The 16,700-nt window shown below is 56.1% G+C and overlaps 1 protein-coding gene across 2 annotated transcripts in view; it reads left to right on the top strand.

The window, feature by feature from the left end:
• The window catches only part of ZFYVE28 (zinc finger FYVE-type containing 28), a 128,317-nt gene that overhangs the window by 49,174 nt on the left and 62,443 nt on the right, over positions 1–16,700 (top strand). For both annotated transcript variants that reach the window (XM_079919314.1, XM_079919313.1), the window contains exons 2-5: positions 2,733–2,873; positions 11,278–11,415; positions 12,664–12,866; positions 14,003–14,092. In XM_079919314.1, the coding sequence (XP_079775440.1) occupies positions 2,733–2,873; positions 11,278–11,415; positions 12,664–12,866; positions 14,003–14,092 (572 nt within the window). The remainder of the gene's footprint in view (positions 1–2,732; positions 2,874–11,277; positions 11,416–12,663; positions 12,867–14,002; positions 14,093–16,700) is intronic.

Below are 16,700 nucleotides of genomic sequence, written 5' to 3'. Positions count from 1 at the left end.
TCTAATTTAGGGGCTTCCCTAGTGGTCCAGTGGTTAAGACTCTGCGCTCCCAGTGCAGGGGGCCCGGGTTTGATCCCTGGTCAGGGAACTAGATCCCACATGCCGCAACTAAGAGCCCGCACATCGCCACGAAGATCCTGCATGCCGCAGCTAAGACCTGGTGCTGCCAAATAAATAAATAAATATAAAATAAATAAATAAAAGTCTAATTTATAATTTGATTTTAAATGTTGTTGAACGAGGCTTCCTGATTCAAACCAAAGAGAGAGAGTTCCTGTTCCGAATCTTTACCTTCCTCCAGTCGGCAGGCCTTCGAGTTGGCCTGAGGGTGACCCTGCCCTGCTGGACCGATTTAGTCCTGAGTGATGAGCCGGCTGGAGACTGCTGTGTTTGCTTCATTCTCTGCATACTTAGAAATGGAAATGTAGCACCAAAATTTTCTTTTGGATTCTGTTAATCAGCACAGATTGAGTTTTGTAAGTTGTGTTCATTCATTTCCTGGACTTCTGCCCGGAGGTTCTGTCTCCCTAGCGTCTGGGGTGTCCGGGTGAGGATGGCGGCCGCACTCGGTTAAGATTCTCCTGCTGCTCCTTGGCATCCCCGGGAGACACAGGGAACTTTGGATTCTTCTTTGGAAATGCCAGTCCTGAGGGGGCTGGAAAGCTGTCTCAGAATATCACTTAAAATTTAAAAATCAAAAAAAAAATCAAAAAAAAATTTAAAAATCACACAGATCTTTTGTGTCTCAACAAAATAAAGATAATTGTTAGGTTAAAAAATTTTTTTTTATTCTCTAGCTTCTGCTGTGTGTGTGTGTGTGCTCAGCTCTCTTTTTGCTAATGGTCGACACATTCGTAGGTGTGCTGTTAAGGTCTTTGATTTACTGAAAACAAAGCAAGGTGAGCCCAAAGGGTTTGTCTCTGTGCATCGATTCCAAGGTGGCAGATTCCACCACGCCCACCCCGTGCCCTTCGCAGGGAGAGCGGGAGGCTGTTCATGGTCACGGAGACGTTTAGCCCACGCAAGGCTTATGGGGGTTGGCTGGGGTCCTCCAGGACTGGGTGCTGTTGTCTTCTTCCCTGGCCTCTCCCCGGGCAGGCAGGCCCTTTCCAGTTCTCCACAAGCCCCACTGCTCCCTTTTGTCTTCTCCCCCATGTAGGTGTCTGCCAGGCCCTGAAGACACGAGATTGAACCCTGGTTGGGGGGTCAGAGGGCAAGGGTGTCTCTCCCTCCTCCCAGCTTCTGAAACTAAGAGGAGGCTCCAGGGTGGGAAGTGGGTCCAAATGGGCCTTAATGGAGGGATGTGGGTCGGGGTGGGGGGAGCTTGACTCAGGGTGGCAGGGACAGTGGGTGAGGGCACCATTCAGAGAGTCAGCCGGCTCCCTACCTCCCAGACCCTCTCCTTCCATCTTTCCTTCCGGTCAGCACAACAGGAAAGGGGCAAAAACGTACTGCCAGCCCCTGACCCCAACCTGGTTCCTGTCTCATCACAGAGGGGTCACTGGTGGCCCTCCTGGGCGTGAGTCAGCTGAGCCCATGGCGGGGGCCAGGGTCTGGACCTGCCCCATTCCTGGCCATGCCCCCAGCCCTGCATCCTTGGCAGTGGGTGCGCAGGTGCCTTTGCTGGGTGTGTGCAAGGATCGGTGAATCCCCGCCACTCTCCTGTGGAAAAGTCCCAGGGAGGTCTCCCATTGGCCCTGCCTGGGTCACATGTCCGCCTCCTGGGCCAATCACTGAAGCCCCCCTCCCCCCTGCCTGAGGTCGGCTCAGCCTACCGGAGGGGCTTACTCACCACCCCAGGGGTTTGGGCCAGCATCCCGAGTGACCCAGAGTCAGGCACTGATGAATGACCAAGTCCCCTGAGCGGAGGAAAGAACCACCCTGGGACGGGCCAAGTAGGGGAAGGGGGCGGAATACGGGCTCCATCGAGCAGAGAGCTGAGAGAAATTACAAAAATAAGTTACCTTATGTTCAACAAAAAAATGTAGGGTGTAAAGACAGCCATGTGCTGATTCTTAGGTAAAGAAGGCGGGAACCGAGGGTTGATTGGGTGTCTTTCCTTCTCTTCTGTCTTTCTCTGCCCCATCCTGAAGGGCACCTTTTATAAAAACATGTTTGAGGGCTTTGCAACCCTTCCCGTGGGCTTGTCCTAATCCTGGAGACTCAGATCCAAGGGGACAGCCCTTGGCACCTCGGCTGGAGGGAGCACAGCGCCGAGGCCTGGGGTGGGCGTGAGCGTGTGGACAGGACAGCACGTGGCCGGCGGGGCTGGAGCTGGGGACAGACCTGGGCGGTCACGTGGCCGGCAGGACGGGCGGAGGCGCACGGAGCTGGGCCTTCGCTCCAAGGGTGGGGTTACGCCTGAAGACCCAGAATCAGAAGAACGCCCCGTGCCTTTCGTGGGAGGTGAGCCTCTGAGAGAAGCGTTTCCCGCCACAAAGCCCCGCACCTCCTGGGTCGTGGAAACTGGGCTGAGCGCTGGGAGGAGGCTGGGGAGCGGGCCGCGCCCTTCCTTCAGCGGCCGCCTTCATCACTTCAGTTTAGTTTAGGACTAAAACTCCTTTCTGAGCGCTGATTCCACCGTCCCGCGCCCCGGCCCTCCCCAGCCCTCGTCTGGGGTGCTTCTCCCCGCCTCCGGGGCCTCAGGGGAGCCGGCGGGGTGGCGGGCCCCGCCCACGGTGGGGACAAGGCCACGCCCCCCCGGGCGGCGCTCACCCCCTCTCTCCCCGCAGCGGTCGGACCCGCAGCTGCTGGCGCAGTTCTACCACGCGGACGAGGAGCTGAGCCAGGTGGCCGCCGAGCTGGACAGTCTGGACGGGCGGAAGGACCCCCAGCGCTGCACGCTGCTCGTCAGCCAGTTCCGCTCCTGCCAGGTGAGCGGCGGGACGGAGGGGAAGGAGGGCGCGGGCCAGGGGAGCCGTCTCAGGGAGGGAAACCGGACCGGAGTGGGGCGGGGGGGACATCCCGGGGACAAGAGCAGGTTGGAAGGGGCGGGTTCGCGGGACACCCTCGGAGAGGAACGTGGGAGGACGAGGAGCCGGCACGGGGAAGGGGACGACGGCCCGCGGGGCCGCCGCAGAGCTGGCAGAGTGGCGACCTCCTGCTGTAGGGTTCAGCTGGTCCTGGACACCATGCTGGGAATTCCTCTCGGTTCCCTGAACCCGGGAGGCTTCACCAGCACAAGAGCACGTGGATGAAGCAAGTTTTGTCAAGTGACCGTCTGGGTCGTTCACCAAGTTCCAGAACCTTCTCCGTGTATTCAGCCCACCAGTCTGAGTCTCCACCAGGGAGGTGAGGGCTGTGCGTCCTAGATCACAGGGGTGGGTCTGGGGAAGCAAATGTCCCATCGTGTGTTTCAAGCATCAAGGGTTCTTACAGAATCCTTGAGGGGGCGGGAAGAGTACACCCCATCCCATTCCCATCTCTCAGGAGGGTCCAGGGACCAAGGGGACAGGAGCGTCTCCCGACTGGCTGGTTTGTCGATGCCCTGCTTCCCCACCGGAGGATGTCCTTCCTGTGCCCTCAGCTTGCCCACCGCTGACAGCGAGGAGGCGTCTCTCTGCCCCCTCCCCCCACCACAGGGTGGGGCTCCCTGCAGGGGGCTGTGTTTACTCCCAAGGCCGCTTATGCCCCTCACTGGCTATTGTAACTGCATGTTACACAGAGTGACCGCGTGGGGTGAAACTCGGCTTGTGCCTTGCAGAGCCTCGTTAGGGAAAATCAGAGGCGGGGACGGCCCTGGGAGTGGATGCGTGTGAGGCAGCTCTAAAAAGGTCGAGAAACGAAGCATAAAAATCAGCCAAAGTAGTTCACGCTCACATAGTGACACAAGCATCTTTCACTTCTCACTGCTCTCTGAAGACCCGTGTCGGGGTCCCCAAAGCCACGCTGGGCTTCCAGCAGGAGGACACGCAGGGCTCACATATACTCAAGGCTCTGATCCATCGCAGTGAAGGGCTGTGCAGCAGAACCACCGAAGGGAGAGGGCCTGGGGGCGAGGTCCAGAGGAAACAGGCGCTAGCTTCCAGAACCCCGTCCCGTGGAGTCACGCGGGCCGCGTTCCACCCCCAGCGACACGCTGTCCCCAGGGAAGCTCGTCAGAGACGCAGAACCGGGGCTCTCGTTGCGGGCCCGCAGGCTCCGCAGGCCCCTCTGCCGGGCACACACCGAACTCCAGCCCCGGGGAGGGGGGAAGGGTGTCAGCACAGACACAGCAGGGGAGGCCCAGGGAGCCCCCCATCCCGACACCCCAGCTCCCGGGTGCCAGCCCCGCACGCAGGCCTCGCAGAGGGCGGCAGCCAGGCCCGCCGGGAGGACTCCTCTCCCCACAAACGCGTGGCTGAAAGTTATGGCTGAGGCATCCTGGGTGCTGGCTCTGTACTCAGCTGCCCGCCCCAGGAAAACGGACTTAGAAGAGGCGCCAAAGTGAGCCTCCCTGTGTGTACCATGACTTTATAAAGGCTTGTCACTGTCACATTTGTTTCACTGGCCAGTTACTGGGGCTCCTTGTCTTGTCAGGGGCTCGCACTACAGTGAATTTCTACAAAGCTCAGCTATTTAGGTTGGAAAGTCACTTTTATTTCTAATATCTCTCTTGAAACAGGTACTTTTTTTTTTTTTTTTTTTGGCTGTGCCGATCGGCTTGTGGGATCTCAGTTCCCCAACCAGGGATTGAATCAGGGTCATGGCAGTGAAAGCCCGGAATCCTAACCACTAGACCACCAGGGAACTCCCCGAAACAGGCGTTTTGCCATTTCTAATTTTCATTGACCTTCATGATGCTGCCAGTTCATTTGTTCCTTCATTCCTTCATTCCTTCATTCAACAGCGCTCACTTGCAGAGGTGCCCCTGGGCAGAGGGTGGATGATGTCATAGGAGGCGACATCCTATGTGACATAGGATGATGTCACAGGCAGGCGCAGGGGAGGTGGGCATTTGGCAGGCCGCTGCGGTCAGGGAGGGGCTTCGACAAAGGCCGAGAGCATGGGCTGATGTGTGTGATCCCAGCACGAGAACCGAGATAACATGCAGGTCTGACGGACGCGGCTGGCTGCCGCCCACTCTGCCGGGTCACTTGCTGGCCTTGATTTCAGAGCACGGTTGCCCTGGGGAGGTCACCCAACTCCAGATTTAGCTGGTCCCCCATCCCCTGAAGTTCCCAGCACCTGTGAGTCAGTTCTAGAGGATGTGGACGCCCCTGCCAAGTACCCAGAGGTCATGAATTTCTCGGCCCTGGGTAGTGGCTCAGCCCCCTGTCGGGGGCACCTCAGGCCTCCCAGGTCCCAGCAGACCAGGTGGACCCTCAGCTGAGCAGGGGGCATCTGTGCAGAGCACGCCTGGCAACGCCAGCCTGGCCCGGCTCTGCTTCCCGGGGGCCCCTGCGGGTCCTCACGTTGGTCTCGGTGCCGCTCAGGTCATACCTTCTGTCTGGGGTCAGCCGGACAGGCTGGTTGGGTGTGGTGTTTTGAACCTTCTGACCCGAAATGGAGTCTTCTAGCTAAGTCTCCAGCCTGACCAGGCACGCAGCAGAGGCCCAGTGAACCGCAGCTTCTCCCGTGTGGCACTGTGGAGGGTGAGGCAGGTGCACTGCGGTTCAGCCTCGCTGGGCTGACTCTCATCCCAGTTAGAAGGAATCTAAGTAATGCGCCTTTGCGTAAACTGAACTTCCTTCAGGAAAATTGTGGGCTACGGCACACATGAGTACGCAGGTGGTTTCTGATGACGTTTGCACGGGTTTTCGTTTTCCTTCTTGCTTCAGAAAACCATAGAGGATTTAAGAAATCATGCTGATGGCGCAGTAGGATGAAATGAATTCCACATTGTTGTTATGCACTGAAGTGCGTCCCCCGCCCCGCCCCCAATTCATGTGTTGAAGCCCTAACTCATAGCGCCTCAGGTGTGACTGCATTTGGAGGTGGAGCCCTTAAAGAGCTGATTAAGGTAGAATGAGGTCACTGGGGTGGGCCCTGATCCAATCCGAGTGATGTCCTTACAAGAAGAGGCAGTTAGGACACAGACAGGCACAGAGGGACGACCACAAGAGGACACTAAATCCCTTATCAGACGATGACTTGCGAACATTTTCTCCCAGTCTGTGGAGTAGCTTGTCATTCTCCTAGCAGTTTTGCAAAGAGCCTAAGTTTCAAATTTTGGTGCAGCCCAATTTACCTATTTTTTCCTTATATAGATCATCCTTTTGGTGTCATATCTAAGAAATCTTGGTCTAACCCAAGGTCATCAAATTTTCTCATTTTCTTTCAGAAAGAAAGAAAGGTTTTATATTTATTTATTTATTTGGCTGCGTTGGGTCTGTTGCTGCGCGTGGGCTTTCTCTCGTTGCGGCGAGCAGTGGCTACTCTTCCTCGTGGTGCGCGGGCTTCTCACTGCGGTGGCTTCTCTTGTCGCGGAGCGCGGGCTCTAGGCACGCGGGCTTCAGTAGTTGTGAAGTTTTATATTTAGGTCTCCCATCCATGTTGACCTAACTTGAGTATATGGTGTGAGCTTTCAACCAACATTCATATTTTTTTTTGTAAATGAATTTTCAATTGTTCCAGCATCATTTGTTGAAAGACCATCCTTTCTCACTGAAAAGACTGTCCTTTTTGTACTAAATTGTTCTTGCACCTTTGTTGAAAATCATTTGTCCATATCTGTGTGGGTCTATTTCTGGGTCCTCTAGTCTGTTCCGCTGATCTGTCTTAAGGCCAGTATCACACTGTCATAATTATGGTAGATTTAAAGTAAGTTGTAAAATCAGAGGGCATCAGATCTCCAACTTTGTTCTTCTATTTCAAAGTTGTTGTGGCTGTTCTAGGTTCTTTGCATTTCCATATAAAACTTAAAAACAGCTTGTAGATGTCTACAAAAAAGTCTGAGTTTTTGATTGGGGTCACATTTAATCTATAGATCAATTTTGGGAAAAGCATTGAGTTTTTCACCGTTCAGTGTGATGTTAGCTATCGTAGGTTTGTTTTTTTTTTTTTTTTTTGCGGTACGCGGGCCTCTCACTGTTGTGGCCTCTCCCGTTGCGGAGCACAGGCTCCAGACGCTCAGGCTCAGCAGCCATGGCTCACGGGCCTAGCCGCTCCGCGGCATGTGGGATCTTCCCGGACCGGGGCACGAACCCATGTCCCCTGCATCGGCAGGCGGACTCTCAACCACTGCGCCACTGGGGAAGCCCTATTGTAGGGTTTTCATAGATGCTCTTTTTCAAGCTGAGGAAGTTGCCATCTATTCATAGCTTGCTGAGAGTTTTATCAGGAATGGATGGATGTTGGATTTTTTTCAAATGCTCTGTGTCTGTTGAGGTTATCGTGTGTTTTCCTTTCCTCTTAGTTTGTTGATATGGTAAATTACATTTAGATTTTATTAACTATTTTTATTACTGTCCACCCCATCACCCACAGCAACAGCAGCAGTAACAGCAGCTGATCCAGGAGGGACAGATGGGATCAGCCCCTGTAAGATTCCTACTGTATGTGTGAGGTGGTCTCGAACTCTTTGAAAGTAGTCTTATGTCTTTATGTCATACGTGTTCGTCTTACATGTGTTTAGACTCACACTATATTGTCAGTGTTTTTGTTTAAACAGTCAAATGTTTTGCAAAGAAAATTAAACAATAATAAAGGCTCTTGCATTTTTCCTGTGCGGTCGCCCTTTCTGGTCTCTCTGTTCCTTCGTGTAGATCTCAATTTCCATCTGGTGTCTTTTCCCTGTTGCATGAAAGACTTTCTTTAGCATTTTTTGTAGTGCGAGTCTGCTGGTCATGAATTCTTATCTTGCCATCAGTTTGGAAAGCTATTTTTGCTGGGTTTAGAATCCTAAGTTATCATTTTCCCCTCAATACTTGAAAGATGGTCTTCCACTCTTCTCACTTGCATTGTTTCCAGTGAGAACGCTAATGTCATCTTACCTTTGTTCCTTGTATGTACAATTTTTTCTCTTGCTACTTGTGAGATTTTCTCTTTTTATTAGTTTTCATCAATTTGATTATGCTGTGACTTTGTATCGCTTTCTTTGTGTTTCCTGTGCTTAGGGTTCATTGAACTTCTTGGATCTGTGAGTTTATAGTTGTCATTAAATTTGGGGAAAAAATTAGTCACTGTTCCTTCACATATTTTTTTGTTTCAGTTCTCCTCCTCTTGGGTCTTGAATTATACATATTTTGACATATTGAGGTTGTCCTAGAACTCACTGATGGTCTCTTCTATTATTATTATTGGTATTTTCTCTCTGATAAATTTGGGAAGTTTCAATTGCTATGTCTCCAAGTTTATTGTTCTTTTTTTCTGACCTGTCTAATCTGAGGTTAATCGCATCCGGTGTATTTTTGTTTTCACCTCAGATACTGTAAGTTTTGTCTCTGGATCAGTTTGAGACCTTTTTGTTTCTCCATTGATTCTACGTAACTTTCTGAACACACACAAGTCAGTTATGACAGCTACCTTCATCCCGTTCTATCGCCTCTGTCAGGTCTGGGTTGGTTTCGATGGGTTGCTTTTTCTTTTCATCGTGTGTCATATTTTCCTAATTCTTTGCAAGCCTGGTAATTTTTTAAATAATTTTAAAACAATTATTTATTTATTTTTGGCTGCGTTGGGTCTTTGTTGCTGCACGCGGGCTTTCTCTAGTTGCAGCGAGCAGGGGCTACTCTTTGTTGCGGTGCGCGGGCTTCTCGTCGTGGTGGCTTCTCTTTGTTGCGGAGCACGGGCTCTAGGAGCACGGGCTTCAGTAGTTGCAGTGCACAGTCTCAGTAGTTGTGGCTCGCGGGCTCTAGAGTGCAGGCTCAGTAGTTGTGGTGCATGGGCTTAGTTGCTGTGTGGCATATGGGATCTTCCCGGACCAGGGCTCAAACCCGTGTCCCCTGCATTGGCAGGCGGATTCTTAACCACGTGCCACCAGGGAAGCCCAAGCCTGGTAATTTTTTAATTGGATGCCCAACCTTGGGAATTTTACCTTGCTGAGAGCTGAATATTTTTTTCCATAAACTTTTTTGAGCTTTGTTCTGTGATACAGTTTGGTTACTTAGAAATGGTTTGATCCTTTTGCATCCTGTTTCTTTAAGGTGTTAGGCAGGATCAGAGCTGTGTTTAGTCTGGGGCTAAGAATAGTCCGCTACTGAGGCAAGACACTTTCGGTATCTACCCAACGCCCTGTGAACCGTGAACTTCTCTACTCTTCGGCCCTGTGCCCAGCTGAATGAATACTCAGGGGCCTCCCCAGAGGCTGTCTCCCTGGGCAGCTCACTCATGTCTGCTACACTGTCCTCTGGATTCTGGCTGCCTTGGTCTCCCCGGGCTCTCAGCTCTGTCTCTTCAACTAGGGAGTTTGCTGGGTCCCACGTGGGTACCTTCTGTCTGTGCCATGACCTGAAAATTCCCTCCAGGCAGTGAGCTGGGCAGTCATAGCTCCCACCTCATTTGTTTCTCTTCTCTCTGGGATCACTTATTGCCTGACTTCCAGTGTCTGGACAACCGCTGTCTCATTTGCTTCCATTATTGTTGTTTGAAGAGGTAAATTTCATGCATGTTGCTCCACCTTGGGTGGAATCAGATGCCCCAGTAAACGTCGTTGAGGGACACTGTGTGTTCAGCACTGCTCTATCACTGGGGACCCATCAGTGCAGGGAAAAAGCCCTCACCCTCAGGCAGCTGCCATCCTGGGGCTGGGCAGGGTGGGATCACTGCCACTAAAAGGCCACACAACTTTGGGTAAGCCCTGCCGCCTTGCTGGGCTAAGATTCCTGGCTCTCAATACCAGCTGACGTTTTCTGAGCCCTTGCTGTTATTTTTGCCACTGTTTGTTCATTACTTCGTTGAATCGTGAGAAAGAGACCTGCCCACCCAGAAAACCTTTTAAACAGAGCTGACAGTAGGACCACTTGATGTTGGTTGGATTTATTTTTATGTTTTGTGCGATTTCCTTATGGTGCAGAATTTCCTTCAGAGTTTAGTGCATCAGTTGTTTGCATTAGAAAGTCATGCTTCCCGCTCACATCTACTGCCTAAGAAAAATGAAACTCAAGCCTCAGAGGGTGGAGAGGAGGACTGTTGAGATACGAAACTGCTGAGGGTGAGGGTGTGCTGTCTTTTTTTGGAAAGCAGCTTGGTGGAATGTAATTAGGGCCTATAAATGCACTTCACACTCTGACTTTGTAATGGTGCTTCTAGGGATGAGTGGATTCTGAGGGACTAACCCAGAATTCAGTGTCAGGTCCGCCGTGGTGATTGCCTTACTCACGGTAAATTAGAAACGACGTAAATGTCCAGCAGAAGAGGAAGCAGGGAGTTCAAAGGATGGTCCGTGTGCTGGAATCTTACGTGGCTCCCCGTCACAAGCTGGATTTGTGGAAAGTGATAATAACACGTCCCAACAGTAAATGACAGCAGCAGAGTACAAAATTACGTCCACAGATGATCCCAACCATGCTGCTGATGGGAAGCAGCCCACGGGGACAAGAACCGGAAGGAAGCGTGCCACCTGCAGTCACTGTCCCAAGGACAGTCCCTGCCCCTCCACTTTCCCATGTTTCCAGTTTCTCTGGGATGAATGGGTATTAATCTTACCTTTAACAAATTAAAGAAACAAACTAAACTTTCAACATTCTTACAATTCTACTGAATGGATGGTAGACGTTTAAAGAACAGGACAATTTTGAGAAAAGAATGGGATGTAATTTAAGATGCAGTAAAAACAGGTTTGAGAAGACCAGTCTTACACGTGGTCTCCTAGTGATGTCTGTCCCGACAGCAGGTCTTGCCTGTGTCACGATCATGCCCAGGGTGACACAGGCTTATATGTTAATCAAAGCAGCACAGCAAGTGGGCGGTGAAAATCCACTTTTTGTGTGTCTGTCCACCTAGCAATTCCATTCCTCCAGCTCTCTCCTAAGAAATTTGTGTACAGGAGTTCAGAGAGATGCTCGGGGCAGTCATAGTGGCTGAGGCTGCAGGGAGCCCAGGTGCGCGGCTCCGCAGGGAAAGGTACCGCCGTCACAAAGGGCGATGCACCATGAACTTGGTGACTGACGTGGGACGCGCCCTCAGCCCTCGTGGCGGGTGCTCTAGACACCTGGACGTGGGGAAGGGTGTGTTCTTCACTCTGGATACTTCTGGAAAGTTTGAGCTCCTTGTAGCAGTTGCAGAGCAGGCCCACGTGTGCTACCACATCACCTCGTCACCCTAACCTGCACTGGGCTTGCTTCTCCGACTTTCCAAGCAGTCCTGTCAGCCGCCAGCTGGAGCTGCGTCTTAGCGCACGTCCTGTTTCTGTTTCAGGACAACGTGTTAAACATCATTAACCAGATCATGGATGTGTGCATCCCCCAGGACCGCGCCCCACGGGATTTCTGTGTCAAGTTCCCTGAGGAGATCCGGCACGACAACCTGGCCGGCCAGCTCTGGTTTGGCGCCGAGGTAGTGGGTGGCTGCCGGGGTCCGGGGTCACGGTGCTGCAGGGCCCGGCGTCTCCTCCTCCAAGGGTTACAGATGGTGCTGAGCCTGTAGGGTGGCGGGGAGGCGAGAACATGCTCCCTGGAGACTATACACAAGCAAATATAGACACGAGGCCTCACATGTGATTTCTATGAGGTTCTCAGGCCCCCAGACACGTAGGGCCTAAAAGCGGTTCTTATTACAATAATGCTGGTATTCGGAACAGCACTGCCCGTCCTGCACCCGCAGGACTGTTTCTTCTTGCGGGGCGGGGCGACTATGCCCTGGCCCACACTCCAGCTGCCACTCACAGAGCCCCTCCGATCTTGGTCTTCACCTCCCGAGGAGGAGCCTGAGGCACGGGAGGGAGGTGTCCGCCCGGGGAGGCAGGACCAGCCTCACCCCAGCCAGTGGTGACCCATGGGACACCCAGACGACCCCTTGGCCTTGCTCTCGGGACCCTAGGGGTGTGCGCTGCCCCGTCCTCCCCGCCTCAGCTCTGCAGGACTCCTGGAATGCCCCCCTCCCCCACGCTGCCGGGCCCTCGTGCCCACCGGCTCCCCCCTTTCAGCCCACTCCACCCGGCTCCTCTGAGCCGCACCTGGTTGGGCGTCCCTGCTGGGGCCCTGGGTAGGCCGTCTCTCCCCCCAGCCTCAGTGCTCAGCTCTGCAAAGCGGGTCCCAGGGTCAGGGGCAGCTGTGCAAGCCATGAGGTGATGCAGGGAACCTTTATGGACACGAGGCGTCTGCTTCCTAGAACACCTGGATTTCCTGGGGAGCCGCAGTCAGTCCCGGTGCGGTGGACCTGGAGTAGGGCCGGAACCTGGCGTCTGTGGACCGGGTGGGGAGGGGACAGGAGTCACATGGCCCGGAGGCCCCTGCATGGAGCCCCCAAACCCGAGGGCACTTGTTCTCACCGCCGTGATGGCACTGCACCTAAGAGAAACCAGGAGGGAGCAGGCGCCCCAGAGCGGAGGGGGGAGGGGGGCAGGAATATGAGGGAGGGGCTCCAGGAAGGGAGGCCCGGGAGGCATCTCCGGGATGAGGCGCCCCAGCCCCGCCGTTGCTCTGCCCTCCGGTCCCACTTCTGGCTGTACAGTCTTCTCGGGCGCTGTGGGTGGGGGGGGGGGGCCTTGCTCCGCGCCCGCTGTCGTGGGTTCCGGAAGCCCGCACGCTCCGGGCGCCGAGGACACGCGGGTGGGGCCTCCCTGACGCCCTCTGCCGCCCGCAGTGCCTGGCCGCTGGCTCCATCATCATGAACCGCGAGCTGGAGAGCATGGCCATGCGGCCGCTGGCCAAGGAGCTGACCCGCAGCCTGGAGGACGTGCGCGGCGCCCTCCGCGACCAGGCGCTGCGGGACCTCAACACCTACACGGAGAAGATGCGGGAGGCGCTGAGGCACTTCGACGTGCTGTTCGCCGAGTTCGAGCTGAGGTGACCGAGGAACCCTAACCCCTTGCCCCGTGGGGGGGGCTGGGGGTGGGCAGCTCCGCTGGCTCTGCGTCTGCAGCAGGAAAACTCCGCGGAGGGAGGCGCGGGCTGGTTCCGGGCCGTCGCGGGGGTCGGGGGCACGGCGTACGGGGAGGGGCGGAGGCGGGCAGAGGCGACCCAGGGACGCAAGGGACACCGGGTCCCGCCCAGCACCTCTGCCGCTGGTGGTCCTGCGGGTGAAGGTCACGGTCAGCACAACGCCCCGCCCCCAGCACATCTCTGTGCCCAGACGTGGGACGCGGCAGGAGCCAGGAGGAAGTGGAGGTCGCTCGGGGGCCTGCTGGGGCCCCCAGCTCCGTGGGGTGAGGGGGGCGCCTCTCCAGCTCAGCGGGTCTGCCCTTCGCACCCCCACTAGCTCCCTGGGGCGTTCCCGCCCGCCCGCGGCAAAGGACATGGCGTGGTCCCTGGGGCCCTCACAGGACAGGCTGTGGAGGGCCCGGGACTGCGGGGAGGGGCCTGCGCGGTGGGGCCTGCGCGGTGTCCACAGACACGGAGACGCTGGAGGTAGGTGAGAAGCGGGACCGCAGAGCCCGTCCACGGTGGCCCGGTTAATGAAAACTGTCTGTCCTGTGCCGTGTGGGCCCCAGAAGGAAGTCAGGCATTCCAGCCGGTTCTCTAGGGAGTGGGCGCCACAAATGAGCTTAATAGCTTCGGCCGGCTCTGTCTGCTCCACATCTTTCCAACTGAGCTTTCATAACAAGAAAAAATAGTGACAGAAAAATGTTCTCACCTGGGCAGTGGGTGGACCCCCTGGCCCTGCCCTGCGTGGGGGCCCAGGGGTTGTCCGCCCGCCCTGCACAGGGTCATTCACTACCTCGAGGCTGGGGACCGTCGGGGCAGTGGGCAGTGGCGGTTCCGGGGTGGGCAGGGCTGTGGGATCCAAGGAGGTGCTACTTGAGGCCTGACCCTGGGAGGAGCTTTGGCTCAAAATATAAACGGTGATGCTGGGGGTGTGTGTTTATGAAGCTGCTGAGATGCAGCTGGGCTCCAGTTGGAGGGACCTCATTTGGTTGTCAGTTAAGACAACCTTGGTTCTGGGAGGTACCAGATGGCCCTCACTCCCTTCTCTCTGTTTGCAGCTACGTGTCGGCCATGGTGCCCGTGAAGTCCCCGCGGGAGTACTACGTGCAGCAGGAGGTCATCGTGCTGTTCTGTGAGACGGTGGAGAGGTGAGGCCACCCGGGAATGGCGGGGCTCCTGCTGCCCCGGGCCTGGGTGAGGGCTGCACCGGGACAGGGGCACCATGTGCATATGCCACGGGGCCTCCACTCACACGACTGTTCCTCAGCCCCAGTGTCCCCTTTCTCTGGGCCCAGACCCTGCAGGAAGAGCTGACGTGGTTGAGAAGGGCTCCATGCTCACCTCCTGACCTCCCTCACCTCCTCAGCTCCCTCACCTACCTCACCTCCTCACTTCCCTCACATCCCTCACCTCCCTCACCTCCTCACCTCCAAACCTGCCTCACCTCGCACACCTCCGTCACATCCTCACCTCCTTACCTACCTCACCTCCCTCACCTCCTCACCTCCCTCACCTCCTCACCTCCTCACCTCCCTCACCTCCTTACTTCCTCACCTCCCTCACCTCCTCACGTCCTCACCTCCCTCACCACCCTCACCTCCTCACCTACCTCACCTCCCTCACCTCCTCACCTCCCTCACCTTCTCACCTCCCTCATCTCTTCACCTCCCACACCTCCCTCACCTCCTCACCTCTCTCACCTCCATCACATCCTCACCTCCTCACCTCCCTCACGTCCCTCACCTCCTCACCTCCCTCACCTCCTCACCTCCCTCACCTCAATCACCTCTTCACCTCCATCACCTCCCTCACCCCCTCACCTCCTCACCTTCCTCACCTCCTCACCTCCTCACCTCCCTCACCTACTTCACCTCCCTCACCTCCCTCACCTCCTCACCTCCCTTACCTCCATCACCTCCTCACCTCCCTCACCTCCCTCACCTCCTCACCTCCCTCACCTCCCACACCTCCCACACCTCCGTCACATCCTCACCTCTTCACCTACCTCACCTCTCTCACTTCCTCACCTCCCTCATCTACTCACCTCCCTCACCTCCTCACCTCTCACACCACTCTCACCTCCCTCACCTCCGTCACATCCTCACCTCCTCACCTCCCTCACGTCCTACACCTCCCTCACCTCCTCACCTCCTCACCTCCCTCACCTCCCTCACCTCCCTCACCTCCTCAACTCCTCACCTCCCTCACCTCCCTCACCTCCTCACCTCCTCACCTCCCTCACCTCCGTCACCTCCTCACATCCCTCACCTCCCTCACCTCCTCACCTCCACCACCTCCTCAACTCCCTCACCACCCTCACCTCCTCAACTCCTCACCTCCCTCACCGCCTCACCTCCCTCACCTCCTCACCTCCCTCACCTCCTCACCTCCCTCACCTCCCTCACCTCCCTCACCTCCTCACCTCCACCACCTCCTCAACTCCCTCACCTCCCTCACCTCCTCAACTCCTCACCTCCCTCACCTCCTCACCTCCCTCACCTCACTCACCTCCTCACCTCCCTCACCTCCTCACCTCCCTCACCTCCTCACCTCCCTCACCTCCCTCACCTCCTCACCTCCCTCACCTCCTCACCTCCCTCACCTCCCTCACCTCCTCACCTCCCTCACCTCCTCACCTCCCTCACCTCCCTCACCTCCCTCACCTCCATCACCTCCCTCACCTCCTCACCTCCCTCACCTCCATCACCTCCTCAACTCCTCACCTCCCTCACTTCGTCACCTCCTCACCTCCCTCACCTCCTCACCTCCCTCACCTCCTCACCTCCTCACCTCCCTCACCTCCATCACCTCCTCACCTCCCTCACCTCCTCACCTCCCTCACCTCCGTCACCTCCTCACCTCCCTCACCTCCCTCACCTCCTCACCTCCACCACCTCCTCAACTCCCTCACCTCCCTCACCTCCTCAACTCCTCACCTCCCTCACGTCCTACACCTCCCTCACCTCCTCACCTCCTCACCTCCCTCACCTCCCTCACCTCCTCACCTCCTCACCTCCCTCACCTCCCTCACCTCCTCACCTCCATCACCTCCCTCACCTCCTCACCTCCCTCACCTCCATCACCTCCTCAACTCCTCACCTCCCTCACTTCGTCACCTCCTCACCTCCCTCACCTCCTCACCTCCCTCACCTCCTCACCTCCTCACCTCCCTCACCTCCATCACCTCCTCACCTCCCTCACCTCCATCACCTCCTCACCTCCTCACCTTCCTCACCTGCTCACCTCCTCACCTCCCTCACCTCCCTCACCTCCTCACCTCCCTCACCTCCCTCAACTCCTCACCTCCTCACCTCCCTCACCTCCTCACCTCCTCACCTCCCTCACCTCCTCACCTCCTCACCTCCAACACCGCCTCACCTCCCTCACCTCCTCAACTCCTCACCTACCTCACCTCCTCAACTCCTCACCTCCCTCACCTCCTCAACTCCTCACCTCCGTCACCTCGTCACCTCCCTCACCTCCCTCACCTCCTCACCTCCCTCACCTCCTCACCTCCCTCACCTCCCTCACCTCCTCACCTCCCTCACCTCCGTCACCTCCTCACCTCCCTCACCTCCCTCACCTCCTCACCTCCCTCACCTCCCTCACCTCCTCACCTCCCTCACCTCCTCACCTCCCTCACCTCCCTCACCTCCTCACCTCCCTCACCTCCTCACCTCGCTCACCTCCGTCACCTCCTCACCTCCCTCACCTCCCTCAGCTCCTCAGCTCCACCACCTCCTCAACCCCCTCACC

Source organism: Stenella coeruleoalba, assembly GCF_951394435.1.
Source record: "Stenella coeruleoalba genome assembly, chromosome: 4".
Classification (NCBI taxonomy): Eukaryota; Metazoa; Chordata; class Mammalia; order Artiodactyla; family Delphinidae; genus Stenella; species Stenella coeruleoalba.
The sequence above is the reverse complement of the archived record's forward strand: the minus strand, read 5'-3'. Positions and strand labels throughout refer to the sequence as shown.